Below are 22,714 nucleotides of genomic sequence, written 5' to 3'. Positions count from 1 at the left end.
ACGCACTAACCACTCTCCTGTCTCTCTTCTTCCGCCCTCACTCTGTTCTGTCCTGCTGCTGCTGTGTCTCTGTGTCTCCCTGTTCCTGTCTTCCCCTGCCTGCCTGCCTGTCTGCCTGTCTCCTCCTCTGCCTTCTGCTCCTGCTGGCCTCCAGACCACCACCAGGAGGCCCAAGGTGAGAAACGGTGGGCTTTGCGCAGCTCTTTCAAATATTCTCTGCTGCTGAAGGGTCTGAGGCCCCTCTGAGCTGACTCTTGCTACAACCTCTCTCCTCTGTGCCGGGCGATTGCGGAGCAGGGAGAGCATCTCTCTACATCTCAGCTGTGGGGATTAAATGGGCAGGAGAACCATGGGATAATGCAAATTAATAATATACATGACATGGCATGAGTCTTTTTAGTTTCCAGCAAGAAGGCCAATTTTAGTGACAAGAGGCATAATTTGATAGAAGATAATTTCACATTTTGAGGGCTCTCTGGTGTTTGCTATCTGGACACAGTGACTTGGTTCATTTTCAACTTGCCTGTTGTCACCTCCCTCTGATGTGGGCCTGTCTGGGCAAATGCAGAGCAGGCCTGTTGGGAGGCAGACGGGGGAGCAGATCCCACAAAAAAAAAACCCCCTACCTGCCCCCTCGGCCACTTTGATTGACAGAAGTGGCACCACAGCGGGTGCCACATAATGCCTGTTCTGCACTTCCCAGAACTTGATTATTTAGTGTGGCAGTACAAGCACTTTGGAACGTCCTACCAGTTGAGCTCAAGCAGGTGCCCTCACGGTACCCTTTTCGCCATCTGCTAAAACCATTCTTGTTTAGACAAGTTACCCAGATGCTTAGAAAGTTGGGGTAATTTTAAAAGTTGAAAGTATCATAACTTTGGGGTGTTTTGTTTTTTAAAGTATATTTTTCTTGATTTTCTTGTTTTATCTTTTTGTAAACCTCTTTGAGCCCCCCCTTTTTTTAACAATAAAGTGGTTTATCCGTTTTATGAAATAAATAAAATAAGTAAAAGATGGGCTGTGAAGCCAGCATCCCACTGCAGGGGAGTCTGGCTGAGCAGGACTCCAGACTCCAGGCTGCAGAGCTCTCAGGGGTGAGAGCATCCCAGCACCTTCTCCAAGGGCCACTTGGAATGACCCTTCCCTTGATGGGGTCAGGGTTCGATTTGAAGCAGGGTGGTGTCTTGATCTTAAGGCCAAGTTTCATCCTTGGGACACAAATAGGAATGGCTAAGAGAGTACCCCAGAGCTGGTAGAGAGTGCTTTCACCTTCACCACAGCCAGTCTCTATGAGTTAAGCAGGGCTTCCAGGGAAAAAAATGGCCCATTGGGAGGTTTGCTGTCAAAGTAGCATTTTTCTTCACACACACACACACACACACACACACACCCTCTCCTCTGCATTGGCCTTAAGTGTCAGAATCTACTCCAACTCCTGCCAATTCCTGGATTCATCAGTCCCTGTGTGTTTCCTGCAGAAGCTGTGTGAGATCTGCCGTTTTGGTTGTGCCATGGCATTGCCCCAGAGAACAGCCCATGGGCTCAGCAAAGCCAGTGTCCTTCTAACATGCTTTTCTTCCTCCTCCTCCTCCTTCTCCACCCCCTCCAATGGCGGACTTGCAGCCCACCCGGACGGCCAGCTCAGCAGCGTCCAGCGGCACAGCAGGGCTCTCGGGCTCAGCTTCTGCCTCGGCCGGCGAGATGAGCAGCAGTGAGCCAAGCACCCCTGCGCAGACGCCTCTGGCTGCTCCCGTGGTGCCCACTCCGTCACTGACGTCTCCCGTGGCTCCGCCATCCATCCTCTCACCCACCAAGGTAAATGGGCCCCTGGGCCTCTGCTTTGCTTCCGGGGAGGCTGCATGGGCTCTGCGGAGCTTTCCCTCCATTTACAACTTGCGGCTTGTGGGATGAGCGGGGAGGGTGAGCTTTAGGATCCCATTGGCCTCGAAGCTGAGAGCCCCTTGGCAGCCCTCCTTGTGTGCACAAGTTCATCAGAGGCAGCCCTCGTAGTGTGGAAATCTGCAGCTCCCTTCTTGTTGGCATCTCCTGAAAGCGGGAAATTACAAAGGTGTCCGGTGGGCCCAGAACCTGTCCTCAGAGTTCCCAAGCTTTCGTGCGCTGTTATGGATATCGAAAGTGCTGTTCAGTTTTGATGTGCTCTCTCACAGCAACCCTCTGACGTGGAGAAATATTATTCCTACTTAACAGATGGACAGCTGAGACTAAGCAATGAATGTGTTCATTCTCTCTCTCTCTCTCTCTCTCTCTCTCTCTCTCTCTCTCTCTCTCTCTCTCTCATGGTCTACTCTGGTCCTCAGCCAAGGAGATTTCAAAAGGAGAACCACAGAATTGTAGAGTTGGAAGGGATCCCAAGGGTCATCTAGTCCAACCTCCTGCAATGTAGGAATAGGCAGGTGGCCCCTAGGGGGATTGTACCTGCATCCTTGGCATTATCAGCACCAGGCTGAGCTAAGTGGAGAGTCTCCATGAGTAGGGAAACTAAGGCCCGGGGGCCGGATCCGGCCCCATCGCCTTCTCAATCCGGTCCTGCGAACGGTCTGGGAATCAGCGTGTTTTTACCTGAGTAGAATGTGTGCTTTTTATTTAAAATGCATCTCTGGGTTATTTGTGGGGCATAGGAATTCATTCATTCCCCCCCCAAAAAAATCTGGCTCCCCACAAGCTCTGAGGGACAGTGGACCGGCCCCCTGCTGAAAAAGTTTGCTGAGGATGATGATGGTGGCTCTCCAGATTTGGCCAGGCTACAAGTCCCCCCTCCCTGCTCTGGGGACCAACCCTCCCCTTCCTTCCTTTTTTGACAACTGGGTGGCTTCTCTGCAATATGTATTTGCAGGACCACATGACATTGTCTAGATGTGACGGTTCTTGACACAGACTTTGAAAGTGATAACTATTTGTAAGCCTGGAAAGGAAAGGTGGAGCGTCGCATTTCAAAAGAAAGCGCATTCATTGTGCTAATGCTATGCGAGTGTTTCATGCTCCACGGAGAGTCTGGGGCTTCTGTATTACAGCAGGGATTGTGATCAAAGCAGGAAAATCTCTGCCTGTGAGAAACCCTGGAGGCAGGAGGAAGTGCCCCCTGGTGGAGAGGAGGTGGCATTGCAGCCCTTCCGTGAGAATTGCCTCATTAGGGCTAAACTGCAAAGAATCACAGACTTCATCTAGTCCAGCGGTGGCCAACTCCCAAGAGACTGTGATCTACTTTCAGAATTAAAATCTGAAAGGTGCAGGGGTTTTTTGGGGGGGGGGGGGAGGCAAGAGAAGTTGGGGTTAAGTCACTCGCCCAAACATCACTATGGGTGGAAACAGCCACACAGAGGGAGCTCCGTCTTCCCTTCCTCAGTTCAGACAACAATGGAGGGAGTCAGATTTACCGACACAGAGGAAAGGGAGCCAGAGGTTGACTGCGATCTACCAAAACATTGCGGGGAGCTTCCAGTAGATCATGATCGACCTGTTGGACATCCCTGATCTAGTCCAACCCACTGCAGTGCAGGAATAGGCAGCTGCCCCATACGGGGATCAAACCTGCAACCTTGGCATTACCAGCACCACACTCTAACCAGCCGAGCTCTCCAGGTCACGTTATGAAGATGGAGACCGCAGGTTCTTTTTTTAAACTTGTGGCAGGAGGTCTCCCCTGGTGCCAGCCAGGTGGCTCTTTCCTGCTTGGAGGCCCAGGCTCAGCTGCGCAGGGTGTGCCATGCCTGCCTCCTGGAAGCCAGCGGCTTCTCATGGTGGGACCCTCCTTGCCTTGCAGGAGGAGGAGAATTTGCGTAGCCAGGTGCGAGACCTGGAGGAGAAGCTGGAGACCCTCAAGATGAAGCGGAACGAGGACAAGGCCAAGCTGAAGGAGCTGGAGAAGTACAAGATCCAGCTGGAGCAAGTCCAGGAGTGGAAGAGCAAAATGCAGGAGCAGCAGGCTGAGCTCCAGAAGCGCCTGAAGGAGGCGAAAAAGGTGAGCTAGTCAGGGGGGGAGGGGCGGTGAGCACAGCTGGGCAGGCTGCAAAGCATGCTGGGAACTGAGGAGATTTACCTGGGGGCAGGGTGGGGCATACACCAGTGCAGGGCTTGGTCCATGCCAGGCCTTGGAAGTTTCCTGCTAAGAGGGTCTCCTTTCAGGGGAAGCCTTTTCCTCCTATCCCATCAGAATAGTTTGCCCTTCCAAACAGTCCACACACCCTAGTTCCCCCAGCATCCCTCAGATTTGGGCTTCCTCCAAGGCTGCTCTGCTTGGTCCTTCCCCTGCTGCTCTTCAGAGGGACGTAGCCTGTTAGCCTGAGATGCCGGCTTGGTTGCCGCTGGGGGCTGCCAGGCAGAAGTCTCTCGAGGGGGCCAGGCACCCAGGGTGGCTTCAGGGTGGGAGCTGCACGACCATCAGGCCCAGCTGCCTCTTCTCCCCCCAGGAAGCCAAAGAGGCCTTGGAGGCCAAAGAGCGCTACATGGAGGAGATGGCCGACACGGCAGACGCCATCGAGATGGCCACTCTGGACAAGGAGATGGCCGAGGAGAGGGCAGAGTCTCTGCAGCAGGAGGTGGACTCCATGAAGGAGAAGGTGGAGTACCTCACCATGGACCTGGAGATCCTGAAGCACGAGATCGAGGAGAAGGGTGAGAGCGGCGGGGTCTCCAGGAGGGTGGCCCTGGCCTTTCTTTCAGGGAGAAAAAGCTCTCCAAGCAGTGGAAGGGTTGATTTCTCCCGTGGCCTCACCTGGCTGGCTGCATCCTTGGGAGAGGCCTGGACCCCCCACAGCAGCAGGGTGCCCTACTAGCAGGAAGGCAGCTGAGATGCCCCTCCTCCCATAGACTGGCTGGGGTGGCTGCCTGCTGAGCCAGAGGCTGGCCCGGCTTCCCACGCACCATGTTGCTTGCCAGGGAGCCAGTTGCGCCAGCTGCCTGCATCTGGTAGGGCTTTCACATGCTCCTGCCCACCTCTCTAGGATCTGACGGTGCTGCCTCCAGTTACCACGTCAAGCAGCTGGAGGAGCAGAATGGCCGGCTGAAGGAGGCACTGGTGCGGTAAGAAGACAAGCATGCGACACACACCTCCATGTGATGCCCACACCGCCTGGTGTCCTGGTTCCTGCAGCCCCTTAAGGCAGGATCCTGTCCCACCCTTCCTGGGTCTGTGGCGTCAGCTGTTTCTGTTGCAGAAGGAAGGTGACCCACTCCCAGAGAAGCTTCTCTCTTTGGAACTGGGCCCAGGCTTGCCTGAGGATATTTCAGGGGTGGGGAGAAGCCTTTTTCTAGTACGTGCCTTCCCCTCTTTCTCCATGCCAGTGTCATGCTCCTCCTTCCCCTGTCTGGCTTGGGAGGGCCTTCCGTCCTGAGTTGGGAGATGGCTCTGCTGCCCTCCCATCCCGGTGGGCCTGGTGCGTGACTCTGAGCCGCCCTCTCTCTCCCCCTGGCCTCGGAAGGATGCGGGACCTGTCTGCCTCCGAGAAGCAGGAGCACGTCAAGCTCCAGAAGCACATGGAGAAGAAGAACACGGAGCTGGAGACCCTGCGGCAGCAGAAGGAGAAGCTTCAGGAGGAGCTGAAGCAGGCGGAGAGGACCATTGACGAGCTGAAGGAGCAGGCATGTGTGCCCCTGGCCAGGCAGCCATGTGCTCAGCTGTGCTTGGGGGTCACTGAGGAGAAGTGGGTGGGCTGGAGGCCGTGCGTGGCCTGGAGGCAGGTGGGCAGCTTCCACCCCTGGCCAGAATCCCAGCCCTCCTTCCCAAACATGGAAGTAGAGTACTCTGTGAGAAAAGTTAACTAACAAGCACAACCAATAATAAGGAAGTCGCGATGACAATGGTCAGAGGTTCAGCCTTGGTTTCTGGGGCTGGGCTCCCTCTGCTCTCCGGGGCAGGCGTTGGGATGGGGAGACTGTGCCCAGATTGTTCCAGGCCTGGGCCCAACCCTGTGTGCCGTTCTCCCAGGTGGATGCTGCTCTGGGGGCTGAGGAGATGGTGGAGACACTGACCGAGAGGAACCTGGATCTGGAGGAGAAGGTCCGGGAGCTTCGTGAGACTGTTTCGGACCTGGTGAGAGTGAGGGGAGCAGGGAGGGGAGGGGAGGGGGAGCAGGCTGGCTTTTGTTCTATCTGCCTTGTGGCGAGAGGAAGTGGGGGCCTCTTGCGTGTCTCTCCCCAGATGCTGCCGTGGCCCCCAGGCAGGCTGTGGGGTGCCCTCCGCATCCTTGTCGCTGCTGATGTTTGGTCAGTCTTTGGCCACCAAGGGCCTGATGCTGTTGCATCCTCCATGTTCACACACACACACCCCACGCCCTTTCCCCTTTCCAGGAAGCCATAAACGAGATGAACGATGAGCTGCAGGAGAACGCCAGGGAGACAGAGCTGGAACTGCGAGAGCAGCTGGACATGGCGACTGCCCGGGTGCGAGAGGCGGAGAAGCGCGTGGAGGCGGCTCAGGAGACGGTGGCCGACTACCAGCAGACCATCACGAAGTATCGGGAGCTGACCGCGCACCTGCAGGTAAGGTGGGGCTCAGAGCAGGCTAGGCTTGGGAGATGGAGGACCTCTGCACAGCCTTGGGGAGGGAATGGCGGGCTCCTGCCCCGTTTGGAGAGTGCCAGGCCTCCTCCCCCAGTGAAAATGCCTGTGCAATGGGAAGGGCTTTGTTTCCAAGCGCATGAGAGGGATGGGCAAGCATCAGCGCAAGGAGCCTTGTGTGGAACAGGAACTGGAGAGGCCGCATGTGGGTCTCCTCTTTTCAGGCTGCCCCTCGGGCCCAACATCTCCTGCATTGAGGCCAGGAGGCGATAAGGTGCCACAAAATCTCTATGCACCTATACAGTATGTGCTCTCAGGGCCGGCTCATCATAGACCCCCGGTGGCGCAGGGCACCATGGCGCCGGCCCGCCAGGAGGGTGCCGCGAGCTGCGCCCGCCCGCTGGCCGGCCGGTACGCTGCGCGCTGCGCCCACCTGCCCACCGCGCTGGGAAACGGGGCGGCATAGGGCGCCGGAGAGATCCGGCACACCATGGCGACAGGGGCGCTTAAGACGGCGCTGTGTGCTCTCTTCCTCTTCGGTTCCAGTTTAGCCCCCTCAGGTGCCTTTTGGGTTTTGGGGGCTTCTCCTGGTTCCCGCTTGAGCCATGCACTCCTCCTCCTCCTCTGGCACTGTTTTCCCAGCATGCCTCACTCCTGCTCTCCATGTTCCAGGATGTTAACCGGGAATTGATGAACCAGCAAGAGGCCTCTGTGGAGAGGCAACAGCAGCCTCCACCTGAAATGTTTGACTTCAAGATTAAATTTGCGGAGACCAAAGCTCACGCCAAGGTATGCTCAGCTGGAGACCAGCAGGGATAGACAGGGCCAAATCCTGCTTCATCCCATCCGCTTCACTTGGCATGCTGTGGGTGACTGGGGGGGGGGAGAGAGAGCCCCATTTTCCATACCAAACCCATGTTAGAAATTGAAGAGCGGGGGCCAGGAAGACACTCTTGAGCTATTCTTAAAGCAGTGCTTCAAAATAACGTTACAGATAGTTTCAGTTCTGACAGACCTGCTTTCTGAAGTCTGTGAACCTGAAAGTTCAGAGGTGATTTTTTAGAAACTAGTTTCTGATTAGAATAATAACCTTGAATTATGCTTGTATTTTCGAGAATAGTTTACTAGGTTGCAGCAGGATATCAGTAAAACAAATAAATACAGGTTCAGGATAGTCTGTCAGGGCTCCTGGGACACCTTCAGGCTCATCCCATACGGGTTTGTGGAATCAAGAGCAAAGCCCCACGGGGCACAAGCGGTAGAGCAGCAGCAGCAGCAGCAGCGGGAGACATCTTGGAGAGTCGTGGGGTTTTGTGGGGTTCCAGCTCTCCTGTGCCTGGTCACACGGGGGGCCTGGAGGTGTTCCTGGTGCTGCCCCCAAAGTGTCGCTTGCAGCCCTGAGAGCCAGAGAACGGGGGTGTTCAATGGACTTCTCTCCCCCCCCCCCCGTCGTCTTCCAGGCCATTGAGATGGAGCTGCGCCAGATGGAGGTGCAGCAGGCCAACCGGCACGTCTCTCTCCTCACCTCCTTCATGCCAGACAGCTTCCTGCGCCATGGCGGGGACCACGACTGCGTCCTGGTGCTCCTGCTCATCCCACGGCTCATCTGCAAGGTAGGGGGGGGGGACCATGTCTTCCTTTTCAACAGAAACATGCCAACCACAAATGATTTAGGTCAGTAAATAATTAAGTTTCTGCTAATATGTTTCCTACAGAAAAAAACTATGTTGTCTGAAATTTCTAACCTGAACCTGAATCATTATTATACTTTATAAATTCCTCAAACACTACCCAGTAATATATATGGTTGAAGAAAACCTTTAACCTTCATATTACAATAGATTAAAAATATATATATCAAGTGGTATTCAAACTAAGTTTTACTCAGAATAGACCTGCTGAAATTAGTAAATATGACTTAAGTTAGGACCAGGGTCTATTCAGAATAAAACTTACTTCAACACCAGTTTTGCTAAGAAGAACATTATTATTTAATTCTCCTCCTTCCCTTATAGGTGAATTAATTTTACCATACATACCACATCCCAAATTCTCAGCAACCAGATGCTCACTCCCCCCCCCCTAAGTTACAACTCGGGGCTATGAAAAGATAAATTAGCATTTCTATTCCTACCCACCCCCCCGCAACCCAATAGATTTTACAAAGCAAAATAATACTACCTACCACATCATCTAACATCAAAATAGGCTTGGTCTCCTCTCCTAAGTTGTTGGCCATCACTGCCTCCTGCGAGAGGGAGCTCTGCAGTTTTAAGTCTGCACTGTGTGAAAAGGGGTTTTCCTTTACCCGGGATAATTCTGGAGCAATGCAGTGGGATGGGGTGGGTCACGCTGAATCTCTGACATCTCCCCTCCCTCTCTCTCTGGAACAGGCTGAGCTGATCAGCAAGCAGGCCCAGGAGAAATTTGAGCTGAACGAGAACTGTGCCGAGCGCGCTGGCCTCCGGGGGGCGCCAGGGGAGCAGCTGAGCTTTGCTGCCGGGCTGGTGTATTCCCTCAGCCTCCTGCAAGCCACTCTGCACAAATATGAGCAGTAAGTCCTCCCGCCCGGGGGTCCCAGGAGTCCCCTTGAAACGGCTCAGGGCCCCCTGAGTGGGTGGCTTCTGTGCCTCCTCCTGGCTGAGCCTGATGGCTTCTGCCTCTGCCTCTCTTGACCCCACCCCCTTGCTCAGGGCCTTAACCAAGTGCAGCGTGGAGATCTACAAGAAAGTGGGGACCCTGTATCCCGAAATGAGTGTGCATGAGAGGTCCCTGGACTTCCTGATTGAGCTGCTGCACAAGGATCAGCTGGATGAGACCGTCAACGTCGAGCCCTTGACCAAAGCCATCAAGTACTATCAGGTGAGGGGCCCTGCCCCCCAGGACCACAGCAAGGGGAGGGAAAGGATTTCATGAAATCCTCTAGCCCCATCTCCTGGCTGCCCTCTCTCAATTTTGACCAGGCACTCCCCGCAAAAGCTAAGGGGGATCTTCCCCATTCCCCTAATTAAAGCCCTGGCTCCGCCTCCCCCCAGTGCCAGGAAAAGACTGCGAGTATGGAGCGGCTGGGGCTCTCTTACGAGCCCAGGGTCTCCAGGCCTGGTTCCCAGGAGGTTGTCTGCAGAATCCGGTCCTGCCATGCTGCTGCTCTGGTTTCTTTCAAGGGTGGACACCCTTGTGTTTTCTGCAGCTCTCCTGGTGGTGGCAAGATCAACAGAGGGCAAGGCTGGCATGTTGGGGGGGGGGCACGGCCCTCTGGCACTGCCTTGGCTGGTGGCTTTGGCTGAGGTGGATTGAAAGCCAGCTGGAGCTGCCCCCCTCACTGCCAGTGTGGTGTAGTGGTTAAGAGCGGTAGACTCGTAATCTGGGGAACCGGGTTCGCGTCTCCGCTCCTCCACATGCAGCTGCTGGGTGACCTTGGGCTAGTCACACTTCTCTGAAGTCTCTCAGCCCCACCCACCTCACAGGGTGTCTGTTGTGGGGGAGAATGTTAGCCGCGTTGAGACTCCTTCGGGTAGTGATAAAGCGGGATATCAAATCCAAACTCTTCTTCTTCTCTCCCTTCCAGCACCTGTACAGCATCCACCTGGCTGACCAGGCGGAGGACTGCACTATGCAGCTGGCTGACCACATCAAGGTGAGCATGTGGTATTCGTGGCTCTCCCCATCGCTTCATAGGCTGAAAGAGGCAGCAACTGGCCCCCAAGGTCGTCAGTGAGCTTCACGGCTGAGTGGGGGGATTCGAACCCTGGTCTCTCCCAGGTCTCTCTCTCTCTCTCTCTCTCTCTCTCACACACACACACACACACACACACACACTGCTTTTTTCTTTAAAAATATTTAGGGATACTCTCATTTTCCTACTCATTGAAATACTGCCCCTCAATGAGGCCAAACTTAAATTCACAAAATGTTTTGGGGTATGCGTTCCCTTGCGTTCCCCCAGAAAAAAGTACTCTCTCTCCCTGTGTGTGTGTGTGTGTGTTTCTTTTTTTATATATAATCTATTTTTATTAATTTTCCAATTAAAACACAATTATATCACATCCATTATTTCAAATTATACAAATCAATTAAACCGAATGTTATGCCAAATCATAAAAAAAAAAAATTGAGTTCCCATGCTTTAAAATTTGGGGATTCCTAACAACTGTCCACACTGCCGTCTTTATTCTAATGTCCAAATCGTCACTCAAAGTCCGTAATAATCCCGATCTTTCCCCTACAGTCACTCAGATGTTTTCTTCTTTCATTCAATTTTTTCCACAGCTGCTGAGATAAGCATCAAAAGAGATTTCACATATATTCGTTCTCCTGTGTGAATTTTAATCATTCCGGCCTCCCCATAATGTGTGTGTGTGTGTGTGTTTCAGAACAAACACACACACAAAAAAAAATATGGAGTGAAACCCTGCTGTCTTCAGAGCCCCCCAAAATCAGTCTCCCCTCCCCAGGGAGCTTGACATCATGAGCCACATCCAAAGCACCTTCCCAGCCTTTGCCTGCAGCAGGAACAGGCTGTCCTGCACAGGCCCAGGTAACAGTGCCTTTGCTTGCTTGCAGTTCACCCAGAGTGCCTTGGACTGCATGAGCGTGGAGGTGGGCAGGCTGCGGTCCTTCCTGCAGGTAAGCCCATCCACCCCCTGAGGTGGCAGCCAGGTGTGGGTCTCCTTGGCGAGGCTGCTTGTACCAGCCATGGGTCCTGATGTTGCCCTTCTTCCTGCTTTCAGACCGGGCAGGAGGTGTCCGACTTGGCCATCCTCCTGAAGGACCTGGAGACCTCCTGTAGCGACATCCGGCAGTTCTGCAAGAAGATCCGGCGCCGCATGCCTGGCACCGACGCCCCTGGCATCCCTGCAGCGCTCGGCTTTGGGCAACAGGTGGGTGGCCTGGCCCGGGACGGAGAGCTGGGCCTCCAGCCCCCTTGCAGGGGTAGCATGTCCCTTTCTCAGAAGCTGAGTGCATGGCTGCCTCTTGATCCTGCCCTGCATCCTCTCTGATCTCCCAGGTGGCAGACACGCTGATGGATTGCCGCAAGCACCTGACGTGGGTGGTGGCTGTGCTGCAGGAGGTGGCGGCTGCAGGGGCTCAGATGATTGCCCCTCTGACGGAGAACGAGGGTCTCCAGGCTGTGAAGCTGGAAGACCTGGCCTTCAAGGCCAGCGAGCAGGTAAGGGGCCTCCGCTGCATTTGGCTGCGTCTATCAGTGGGCAAAGCAGGATCCCCTGCAGCATCACGGGGGGGGGGGGCTGCTGCTGCGGGTTGGCAGGGTTAAATCCTGGCTCTCACACAGCTACTGATTGATTGATTGATTGATTGTTGCACCCCACAAGGATCCTGTGAGGTAGGCCGAGGGAGTGTGTGACTGGCCTGAAGTCACCCAGGGAGCTTCCTAGCTGAGCGGGGATTTGCTCGCTGGCCTCCCTAGCAGGAGGCTCACCCCCACTGGCTCTTGTAAGAGCTCCAAAGTATTGCTGCTTGGTTCCCTTGAGCAGTTGCCTCAGTAGTGGACTGGATGAGAGCCAACAAACTGAAACTCAATCCAGATAAGACGGAGGCACTGTTCCCCCCCCCCATAATATTTATTGATTTTCTAACATTCCAAATTATAAAAAATTCACACACAAAAAAACAGGAATAAAAATATAAAAAAAAACATCACATCTAACATTTTGATCAACATTGTAGACTTCCTCGATTCCCCTCGCACTGGGTCCATTTTTAACTCCAAATTAAGCAATTTTCATTTGTTATCTTAAATCATTCTAACACATTTTTTCATTATCTCACAACTGTTTCTATTCTTCAATGTATCGACTATCTTCCACCCGTAATTTATCTTAATCCAAATCTAAATTTATTTTCCCATCCTCTATTTCTCCCCTTAGCCTCATATTTATACCCAAAAATTTTCCATACATTCAAATATTACAGTATTTATTTTATCATAATAACATTTAAACACTTAAATCTAATTCAGCGCCCCCCCCCCCCGGACTCAGGGTCTCCCAGATGAATCAGCCAGTTCCATAGGTCGTTCCAGTTTCGGGCCATCTTGATCAGTCAGAAAATAACATCCATTATTACTCTCTCACCCCACTCCTGCTCTTTCACCACCTATCTACCACTCTCCCTTCTTCGTCCCCTGCTGCCTCCCCAATTTCCTAGCTGTTGCACAATACCATCCAACTACATTTCCACTTTTCAGCCCTGTCTCAATTTTGGTTCCCCTTAAGTTCTGGCCCCAGCATGGGAGGGCATTATTACATGCTGGTTCTTCTTTGAAGGCTCTTTGAATCAAGCATGAGTCCTGTTTCCCCCCTCTCACTGAGGGAACAATGTTCCATGCAGCTTCTTCATCATCTTTAAATTCAATTACATTGTCCATGGCTGATGATTGTTCATCTTGCTTCTCTTCATACTTTGTTGAGATTAGTCCTTTCTCACTTTCCGCACAGTTCTGTCTTATTTTTTTAAATCTGTATAGCATTCTGACGCAGTTCATCCCTAAAATCCAAAAGCAATTCCAAAAGTTCCTTTTCAAAGTCAATAAAGTCAGATGATGTTGTGTCTACTGACATCCTGGTCGTCTCCAATTTTGTGGGAACAGCACAGATTACAGCAGGAAATGACGCAGCTCGTATTTCCAAATTTCAGAAAGAAAAATTATGCCCGATCTGGTGTCAAACTCTCATTTTTAATTCTTCATATCTTAAAACTCATATATCCATTTATGAAAAAAGCAGCTGTCAAACTTCTTATTTACAACCTTGTATTTTATACTCTCTTCAATGTTGACAGCTTTCAGCCTCAAAGAGGTAAACAAATTCCGTGTCCAATTAAAAATTTTAAAATCCTTTTCCTTTACTCACGGTGTCCAATGTTTTCAAATCCTTTAAATCTGGAAAAATCCACCGCTCCACAGGCTGCTGGCTCAGAGCTTCATGTTGCGAGGGTAGCAGATTGACTCAAGGCACCACGTCTCCACTCCGCTCACTCTTGGCTCCCGTAATAGGGCTACCGGGCGGCGGAGGAGACAGAAAAAGGTGCAGCTGAGTCCCCACGTCTCCAGAACGCTCGATCTGGAGCTCTTTCGGGGGTCCGCGGCGCTCTCACGGCTCCCCCTTCCCTCACAGTGCTAGAGAATCTCGGAGCTCGAGATTTTCCCACCAGTCAGCAATGGCGGTGGACTGGAAGTCTCAAGACGGAGGTTTGTTAGTGGGGGGTTCCCTAGACCGGATGGCTGAGAGGTCACTTGTTCTTGATGGGGTTACACTTCCTCTGAAGGAGCAGGTTTGTAGCTTGGGGGTCCTCCTGGATCCTTTGCTGTTGCTGGAGGCTCAGGTGACCTCAGTGGCCTGGAGTGCCTTCCATCAGCTTCGGCTGGTGGCCCAGCTACGCTCCTATATGGACAGGGACAGCCTAACTACTGCCGTCTATGCTCTGGTAACTTTATGGTTAGATTACTGCAATGAGTTCTATGTAGGGCTGCCCCTGAAGATGGTTCGGAAACTTCAGCTGGTGCAGAATTCAGCGGCCAGGTTGCTCACCGGAGCAAGACAGTTTGAGCATCTTACAGTGATCCTGGTCCGACTGCACTGGCTACCGATTAGTTTCCCAATTCAAAGTGCTGGTTTTGACCTCTGAAGCCTTAAACTGCTCAGGACCACAATACCTCAAGGACCACCTCTTCCCATATGAACCTATCCGAACCCTGAGATCATCTTCTCAGGCCCTTCTTCATGTGCCTCCTCGACAGGTCCGAAGGGTGGCAACACGAGAACAGGCCTTTTCTGCAGATAGCTCCCCGCTTGTGGAATGCTCTCCCCAGGGAAGTTCGTCTGGCACCTTCATTAAACACCTTTAGGCACCAGGCAAAAACGTTCCTCTTCTACCAGGCCTTTGATTGATTTGATTGACATCCGGTGTCTTTTAAAATGTGGTGTTATTTTTTGGGGGTGTGTGTGTGTTATTGGGTTATTGTTTTTATTTTGATTATGTATTTTGTGGTTTCATATTTTGATTTTGTCCTCTGAACTGCCCTGAGACCTCCAGGTATAGGGTGATATGTAAATTCAATTAATAATAATAATAATAATAATAATAATATAATTGGACAGCACTACAGGGGCTGAGGGTTGCACCAGTGACCAGGTGCCTGTTAGGCTCAGGAACCTCCCTCTCCGCCTCCTCAGTACAGAGATCTTGGAAGCTTCTCCTGCTCTCCCAACTGGGGAGGCTGGCACCTTCCTCTTCCATCGCTGCTAATTAGGGCTGGAGGGCTGGAGAGCTCTCTGCAGACCTCAGTCTGGGATCAGCGCTGCCGAGGGACGTGCGTTGGCATCCTCTGGACCTGTCCAATTCTTTTCCAGATCTACGGCACGCAAGGCATCAACCCCCACGAGTGCCTGCGACAGTCTTGCAACATCCTCATTGCCACCATGAACAAGATGGCCACGGCCATGCAGGAGGGCGAGTACGATGCAGACAAGCCGCAGGCCAAGGTGAGCCTCCGGAGAGAGGGCAGGAGCTGGCCTCACCCACCAGCAACAAGCCAGGCACTTGTGGGCAGATCCCCCTGGCTGGTGCTTGGCTAACGGGGCCAGCCTATTGGTTGGGGGAGGGTGTCTGTGCCCCAATGAAATCCACTCCTTTTTCAGCCCCATTTTAAATTGTTGGGTGGGCTCTCAGGTGGGGGGAGGGTGCTGCTGTGCATTCAGGTTCTGCTTGCAGGAGCCTCAGAGGCAGGGGGGGGCAGCTACTGGCCTGGGTGCTGGGACACCCTTGGTCTGGTCTGGTTGCTGCTTCAGGGCTCTTCCTCGGACTGCCTTCCTTGCAGTTGAATCATTTGAGGAATGAAGGTGTGGGGCCTTCCCCTGGGCTTGGGAGGGGTTCGTTGCATGCTCTGTATCTCGAGACGCCTCCCAGAACCTGGTCAATGTCTCAGCAAGCCAACTTGGACTCCTCTTGCAGTCTCCTCCTCCAGTGGATCTGCGGGCAGCCGCCTTGCGGGCGGAGATCACGGATGCTGAAGGTCTGGGGCTGAAGCTGGAGGACCGAGAGACGGTCATCAAGGAGCTGAAGAAGTCCCTCAAAATCAAGGTGAGTCCCCCACCCCAACAGGTTAAGGAGCTGCTTCTCCCCATGAGCAGGTTGGGCTGGGAAGGCCCAGTCTTCCAGGGGCTGCTCCAGAGGGGGGGTGGCCACGCTCCTGCTGCTGGGCTCCAGAGGAGATGGAGCATCAGCAGAGAAGAGCTCTAGCCGGCTCTTGGGGTCCTCCTGCGGGGGCTCAGTCACCAGAGGCCTGGCCGTCCTCCTTCCCACAAGTGCTCTTCCTCCCGCTGCCTAGGGCGAGGAGCTGAGCGAGGCGAATGTGCGCCTGAGCCTCCTGGAGAAGAAACTGGACAGCTCCTCCAAGGATGCAGATGACCGGGTGGAGAAGATCCAGACCAAGCTGGACGAGACCCAGGCTCTGCTGAAGAAGAAGGAGAAGTAAGCGGGGGGCGGGGGCTGGAGGAGGAGGAGGAGGGAGAAGGGTGTCCTCTGAGGATTGACAGTTGTAGGAGGCGCTGGCTGGCATCTTCTGTGCCAAACTCACATCCTCTCGTGTCCTCTGATGTGGCCTACACACATTGGGTCTTGACAGGCATAGCCAGGGCTCTGTGGGTTCGGTGTGCCCGGGTGTTTCAAGCCCAAGACTGGATCTGCTCCCTGGCACAGCATCTGGCATCCTGGAGACCTTGGCCATCGCTTTCTGTATCCCTTGTGATGGTGGAGCTTGGTTTCAGACAGCTTCCCCATCCCCTTCTTGTCCTCTGCTCCCTTCGCTCTGCTCTTTTGCCCAAAGGTCAACAGGGGCTGTTTGCTTTCTGGCCCAGCTGGCTCAGCTCTGGCCTTGAGATACACAGGGCTGTGTGCTCACACCCAGAGATGTTTGGGACAGATTTGCGTTGTTTCCTGGCAAGGAGTGGGGAGGGTCCCATAGCTCAGTGGTGGAGCCTCAGTCCCCAGTGGCATCTCCAGGCAGGGCAGGTGGGAGAGAACTGTCTGAAATCCCAGAGAGCAGCTGCCAGTCAGTGTAGTGATGCTCAGCTGGACCAGTATAAGGCAGTTTTGTATGCTTTTATAAATGGCAAAGGAAATGATGAAGGGAGGGAGGGAGGGGATGCAGGGGGCACCAAAGTGGGAGGGGTAGCTAATACCTCAGAAGGCAGAAACAGGATTCAACAGGAGCATAGCAGGTTGGAGAACTGGGCCAAAACTAACAAAATGAATTTCAGTTGGCACAAATGTCAGGTTTGGGGCTTAGGCAGGAATAATCAGATGCATGGGGGACACCTGAAAGCAGTGCATGTGAAAAGGATCTCAGGGTCTTCACATGAGACCACAGTGTGATGCAGCAGCAGCAAAATAAGCTCATGCTCTTCTAGGCTGCATCAACAGGGGCCTAGTGTCCAGATCAAGGGAAGAGCTCCACTCTCTTCTGCTCTAGTCAGGCCCCGCCTGGAATGCTGTGTCTAGTTGCTGAAAGCCACCCAGAATGGCAACCCAGTCAGATAGGTGGCGTATAAACAATAAAATTAGTTTCAAAATTATTAGTTCTGGGCACCACAATTTAAGAAGGACATTGACAAGCTGGAACATGTGCAGGGGAGGAGGTCAACCAAGATGAAGAAGGGTCTTGAAACTGGGCGGGGGGCTGCTGCATGCCCTTGAAGCCCCCGCTTGAGTTCCTCTGTCTCTTTCTCCCTCCTAACCTCCGCAGGGAGTTTGAGGAGACGATGGATGCCCTCCAAGCGGACATTGACCAGCTGGAGTCCGAGAAGCAGGAGCTGAAGCAGCGGCTCAGCAACCAGTCCAAGCGCACCATTGAGGGCCTGCGCGGAGTCGGTCCTTCGGGAGTCACTTCCGTCATCTCTGGCATCACCGGAGGTGAGCCCTCTGGATTGTGTGTGTGTGTGTGTGTGCATGCTTTGGGGCAGGGAGGCTGCAGGGAAGAGATGCTCCAAGAATCTTGGGGTGCTGGAGGGCCAGCAGCTCCAGAGAAGGGGCTGGAGGAACCTCCTGGACTCCCTGCCTGCCTGTTATTCCTTCCTTGGGCAGGGCAGGTTGCTGAGGCTCCAGCCAGGGCGATGGGTGCAGGGGCTGCCCTGCTTGAGAGAATGCTAAGTTGGTTCCTGCTCCCCCTTTATTTTCTCCATTTCCAAGTGAGAATCTCCCCACCCTCCTCTTTCTCCCTTCCCTTGCTGATCCAAAAGAGCCAGGGATTTGGAGAGGGAGGCTCTCGGCTTATGCCTTGCACTGCTGAGTGCTGGCGCGCTCACAGCCGCCGTGACTCCTGCTTGGAGTGCTGCAGAGGTGATGCCCAGAGGATCCGTTCGCCACCTTTGCCCAGAGCTGCAAAATTCTGCACTTTTGGATGATGAATCTCAAATCCAAACTCATTGAGACCAACAGGGTTCTTTAGACCGTGCATCTCAGAGTTCTGAGTCTGCTGCAGGGGATGTTCCAGGCTGGAGTGGCTGTCCTAGGGAGGGTTTGCTTTGAGCTGAGGCCACCAGACTCACATTCACATACTGCACTGCCTTTCAGAGATCTGTACCCATTCAAAGAGGGCTGATCTGCTCAAACTGTGCTGGGCTTGCCTCGTGCTGGTGCTGCCCTCTTTTTGTTCAGTGATTCACACTAGCTGCTTCTGGGTCTTTTTTTCTCCCACATGCCCGGGGGGCTATTGTTTTTTCCTAAAGGGTTGCAGAGCAAGGGAGCCCCCCTGGCATGCGTGGGCCAGGGCTCTGGGTAGATGGTGTCCCAGTGCCCTTTAGAAGAGGCACCCACCCTCCTGGGTGGCCCATCATGGCTCACAAAAGCAGGTTTGTCTCGTAGTCTAGAAAAGCAAACCCAGAGGGGAGCTGCTGCTGCTGCTGCCTTTCCTGCCTTCTCTCTGACGCCTCTCCTAATTTCTGCTCCTCCTTGTCTCTTCCATGCTTCCACTGCAGAGGAACAGCAGAGAGGTACAGTGGCATGTCCCCCATGGGGCTGCTGGGGTCACCTGGGGCCAGGAATCTCCCAAGGACACAAGGGAGACCCTGAGGCTGCCTTTGGGGGCAGAGGGGAATCTGCGACAGCTGCTAGAGTTGTTGCCCCCTATTCCCAGCATGAGGTGGGTTTTTTGTGTGCCAAGGAAGGTGGGGGGAGGGATACAGCAAGGTCACATGTCAGGGTGCAAAGCATGGGCAAATGTCTCAGTGAGGCTGGAGACCTGTCTTGGATCCCCCACATGCATGAGGTGGGGGCTCTTTCTGGAGAGTGTTTGGCATGCCGTTGCATCTATTTGTACAAAACTGCTCCCCGGGGCGTTTTCTGCCCCTGGCTGCATGTTCCCGTGTGTTTTCCTGGGCCTTCAGCTCTTGTCTCCTCCTGGACTCAGCTAAAGTCTTCTCCACCTTGTGGTGCCCTGATGTGGGCACATCCTGCCTTTCCCTCCTGTGCCAGAATGCAGGGGGGAAGCACAGGAGCATCTTCTGGAAATCTCTTCTTCTCTTTTCTTTGCAGGTGTGGGTGCTGGCCAGGTGATGATGGCAGGCTCAGGCCCTGTGCAGGTGAAGGACTCCCCTCTCCTCCTCCAGCAGATCGATGCTATGCAGCTGTCCATCAAGCACCTCAAGAACGAGAACAACCGCCTCAAGGTGAGCAGGGGAGGCGGCTTTCCTGCTTGCAGCTCCAGCCCAGCATTCCCTGGTCGGAGGGAAGGAGCCCTGCAGGCAGGCAGGGGGAGGGAGGGAGGGAGGGAGGTGGTTCTCTAAGGCGGATGCCTGCTTTGAAATGGACAGAAGAATCAGCAGGCTCTGGGATGGAGCCCCATTGCCCCACACTCCTTGCTCTCCGCAGGCTGTGGCACCTGAGCCATCCTCACCTTTGTGGTCATTATATTGTTGTTGTTGTCGTCGTTTATTAGTATACCGCTCTTCCTCTGTAGAGCTCTGGGCACTTCGCAGCATAAAAATACAAGATAGAAACACAAAATACAGTATAAAAACAAAACACCCCCATGTCATGGCAGGCAGGAATCCCAGGCACCAAGCAAGGCTTGTCAAAGGGAGACTTCCTTCCTTCCTTCCTTCCTTCCTTCCTTCCTTCCTTCCTTCCTTCCTTCCTTCCTTCCTTCCTTCCTTCCTTCCTTCCTTCCTTCCTAGCTCCCATTCCACACACACGTTGCTTCATGACCCCTCCATGCACAACTTGACCTGCCACATCTCTGGTTCTGTCCTCCTTTGTTGTGGAGGGAATGCGAGGAATGCCTGGGCTGGTTTGGGGGCCATGGGTGCAAGGAACGGACTCTTTCTGACTGTTCCTGGAGATCCAATGAGATTTTTATTATTGTCTTTGTTTTTAAAGGATCTTTTAATAATATTTTAATTCTGTCAGTGTTTTAGTTCTATTTTAATGAATGTATTTTCTGTGTTTTTAGCTTGTTTTATTTTATGTGTAAGCCACCTTGAGTTCTGGGCTGGGAAAAAGGCAGGATATAAATACATGCAATAATCAATACAATAAGCTGTCCAGAGCAACTGCTTTTTTGGAGTAGGGGGTGCTCCAGTGTGGCTGGAGGTTGCTTGTGCCCCTTTTTGTTTGATTTTTTGTGTGTGGTAAAGTGTCTGGCTTGAGCCCTGCTGTTCCTTCTTCTCCTCCCCTCTTCAGGGAGCCCAGATGAGGCGGGAGCTGGCCTTGCTGACCCCGCTGCGGGTGCCCAAGCTCTCTCTCGCCAAGGATAGGCAAGGGGAGGAGGTGGTCTCCAGCTCCCTGTACCGCAAGACCAGCCAGCTGCTGGAGACCCTTCACCAGATGAGCGCCAACACCAAGGTGGTGGACATCACGCGGCAGAGGACAGGTGCGCTTGGCAGGGGCTGGGAGGAGGGGGCAGCGGGACAGCTCAGGCTCTCCATCCCTGCAGAGCATGCCCTTGGAGTGTGGGGAGGGGGCAGCAATAGCAATGCCTTTTCTGTCTCTCTCTCCTCCCTGCAGCAACCAGCCCAGCAGCCCAGCTCCTGGAGCAAACGGCCCGCCTGAAATCACTGAGCGAAACCATCGACAAACTGAAGGTAAGCTAGGCCTCTGGCCGTCTCCTGTCCTGGGCAAGAGCCCTTCACGGTGGAGGGGGTGGGAGTGGCACCGGGGCCCCCAAACCAGAGACTCTGCCCATTGACAACGTGCCCAAGAGCAGGCTCTGTCTCTCTCGCCAGCAATAAGCTGATCTGGGCCCTGTTCCCTGGAAGAAAGGGGCCACAGAGGTTGCTCCGAGAGGGGAGAGGGGACATGAGAGCTGTTCCAGGGCTGTGTGGCTTCCTCTCCTGGGATGGGAATACAGGGGGGCTCTGGCTGGACAGCCCTGACTGTGCTTCTCCTCTTACAGGACGAAGTCATGAAGGAGACAGTCCTCCAGCAGCCCGGAGCCAACGTCCTGACCGACTTTGGCATCTTCCCATCAGCCCCCTTCCTCAAGGTGAGCGCTTGGGCCTGGGCAGGGAAGCAGGAGGGCATCTTTTTGGGCCACGCCTCCGGGGACGGGCTTGGCCACAATGGAGGCTGCTGCTGCTGCCGCTGCCACACCCCTGACTCTCCCGCCTGCTCTGCTTTCCCCTCCAGGCCAAAGAGGAGCAGAAGGACGACACCGTCTACATTGGCAAAGTGACCTTCCCTTGCCAGCCGGGCCACGGCCAGGTCCACAAACTGGTCCTCACACCCGAGCAGCTGCACAAACTCCACACCCGCCTCATCTCCTAAGAGGGTCTTTCCCCCACCCTGCCCCCTTCTGCAGCTGCCTCTCCTCCTACAAGATACACACGAAATATGCAGACTCTTGTTTGTGCAAGGCCCTCCTGGCACTGCTGACTCTCTGAACGGCCTGTGTTTGTTCTGTGTGCCTCCCTCCTCAAACTGGGCAGGCAGCTCTGCCCGCAATGACCACTGTCCTCCTTCCCAGCTCTCACCCACTCCACTGGCACCTGCCCATTCACGGTTCAGGCCAGGCTTTCCTCCCATTTCAGATACAGTCCGTTCTGCCCCAAGAGCTTCTCTGTGTGCTGTGGTTTTTCCCTCCCAAGCAGCTCCCCCCCCCCTGCCAGCAAGGGAGAAGGGGAGGCACCTTGCTTGCCACCTGCCAGGTGGGGAAGATGGAGGGAATGCTGTCGCCAGATCCATGCCCTTTACCTGTTTCATCATCACCTTCAGCTTCCTTCCTGCTGTCTCTGGCTTGGAGGCAGCCCCAGACGGCCCAAGCATGGCAGGGGGTGTCTCTTCCCCTGGCCTTTCTGGGGCACTTGGTTAAGGGTGGCGGAGGTCTCTCTCTGCGCACTTCATCTTGCAGCTCCACCCCTCTGGCCACAGCCCCTAAGTGCTCTTCTCTTCCTCTGCTGACCTCCAAGGTGGGGGCTTCTGTGGTGTTGGGATACTGGGGGTGAGGAGCCATTTGGAGCCTGGAGATCCACAAGCACTTTGAGGCAGAAACCTTCTTGCACGTTGACTCCTTGGAGCTCTTGAGATAAATAAACTGAACTCTTAAACCAAGCTTGCACTGTGTGACATTGTTTCTCACATGAGTTAGAGGGGCCTTTAAAAATAACTTCTTTATTTCCAAATTTAACAATGAAAAACGGGGAAATAACATTAAAGGGGGAAAGAAGAGTAATAATAATGTACAAATAGCACTAAATAACAGTAAACCACCCAGTGGCCATTGGTGCACAGATATTACATTGAACATGTAATTGATATAAATCTCCCGGATGCCCAAAGAGGTATCCGCATGAAATGGCTTCAGGTGCAGCCAAGGCAGTGAGAGGCTCCAAGCGGACGTCTCTTAGCCACCCTAAGGGCACGAGGGTTGCCCGGCTATTAACCCTCCTAGGACAGGAATGTCGTTTCAAAGCACCTGAGCCCCAGCAAAGAACAAGGACTTTGCTAATGGAAAAGGGTGGCGGCGATGGCAACTAACTGCAGGCACGAAGCATGATGCGTCTCTGGACGAGCGTCCCTCGGAGGAGCCCCCGGGATCAGGCCCCTCCCGCCCGAGCCCCTGCTCCCGGGGCAAAGGCGATCCAGCCCCATGGACAGGAGAGACTAGGCTTCGCTGAGTCCGCCTGGGCTTCGGGAGCCGTTCCCGGCTGCTTGGCGTGCAAGGGCGCCGAGTCCGCCTGCCAGC

The 22,714-nt window shown here is 53.9% G+C and overlaps 1 protein-coding gene across 5 annotated transcripts in view; it reads left to right on the top strand.

Annotated features, from left to right (window-relative positions):
• Nucleotides 1–22,080, top strand: part of DCTN1 (dynactin subunit 1) — a 64,533-nt gene extending 42,453 nt beyond the window's left edge. For 2 of the 5 annotated variants that reach the window (XM_088660767.1, XM_088660765.1), the window contains exons 5-29: nucleotides 155–175; nucleotides 1,624–1,815; nucleotides 3,782–3,979; nucleotides 4,428–4,632; nucleotides 4,962–5,040; nucleotides 5,439–5,598; nucleotides 5,945–6,049; nucleotides 6,307–6,498; nucleotides 7,189–7,305; nucleotides 7,977–8,129; nucleotides 8,910–9,070; nucleotides 9,210–9,378; nucleotides 10,085–10,153; nucleotides 11,080–11,142; nucleotides 11,247–11,396; nucleotides 11,525–11,686; nucleotides 14,889–15,020; nucleotides 15,490–15,618; nucleotides 15,866–16,008; nucleotides 17,282–17,448; nucleotides 19,069–19,202; nucleotides 20,215–20,404; nucleotides 20,539–20,615; nucleotides 20,927–21,016; nucleotides 21,160–22,080. In XM_088660767.1, the coding sequence (XP_088516893.1) occupies nucleotides 155–175; nucleotides 1,624–1,815; nucleotides 3,782–3,979; nucleotides 4,428–4,632; nucleotides 4,962–5,040; nucleotides 5,439–5,598; nucleotides 5,945–6,049; nucleotides 6,307–6,498; nucleotides 7,189–7,305; nucleotides 7,977–8,129; nucleotides 8,910–9,070; nucleotides 9,210–9,378; nucleotides 10,085–10,153; nucleotides 11,080–11,142; nucleotides 11,247–11,396; nucleotides 11,525–11,686; nucleotides 14,889–15,020; nucleotides 15,490–15,618; nucleotides 15,866–16,008; nucleotides 17,282–17,448; nucleotides 19,069–19,202; nucleotides 20,215–20,404; nucleotides 20,539–20,615; nucleotides 20,927–21,016; nucleotides 21,160–21,297 (3,396 nt within the window). In that variant the 3' untranslated portion in view covers nucleotides 21,298–22,080. The remainder of the gene's footprint in view (nucleotides 1–154; nucleotides 176–1,623; nucleotides 1,816–3,781; nucleotides 3,980–4,427; nucleotides 4,633–4,961; nucleotides 5,041–5,438; nucleotides 5,599–5,944; nucleotides 6,050–6,306; nucleotides 6,499–7,188; nucleotides 7,306–7,976; nucleotides 8,130–8,909; nucleotides 9,071–9,209; nucleotides 9,379–10,084; nucleotides 10,154–11,079; nucleotides 11,143–11,246; nucleotides 11,397–11,524; nucleotides 11,687–14,888; nucleotides 15,021–15,489; nucleotides 15,619–15,865; nucleotides 16,009–17,281; nucleotides 17,449–19,068; nucleotides 19,203–20,214; nucleotides 20,405–20,538; nucleotides 20,616–20,926; nucleotides 21,017–21,159) is intronic. The other 3 variants (XM_088660768.1, XM_088660766.1, XM_088660769.1) reach the window with 2 other exon arrangements.
• Nucleotides 22,081–22,714: the final 634 nt, after the last annotated feature.

The sequence above is a fragment of the Zootoca vivipara genome, chromosome Z1, assembly GCF_965207765.1.
Source record: "Zootoca vivipara chromosome Z1, rZooViv2.hap1.1, whole genome shotgun sequence".
Taxonomy (NCBI): domain Eukaryota; kingdom Metazoa; phylum Chordata; class Lepidosauria; order Squamata; family Lacertidae; genus Zootoca; species Zootoca vivipara.
This window is presented reverse-complemented; position numbering and strand designations above follow the sequence as displayed.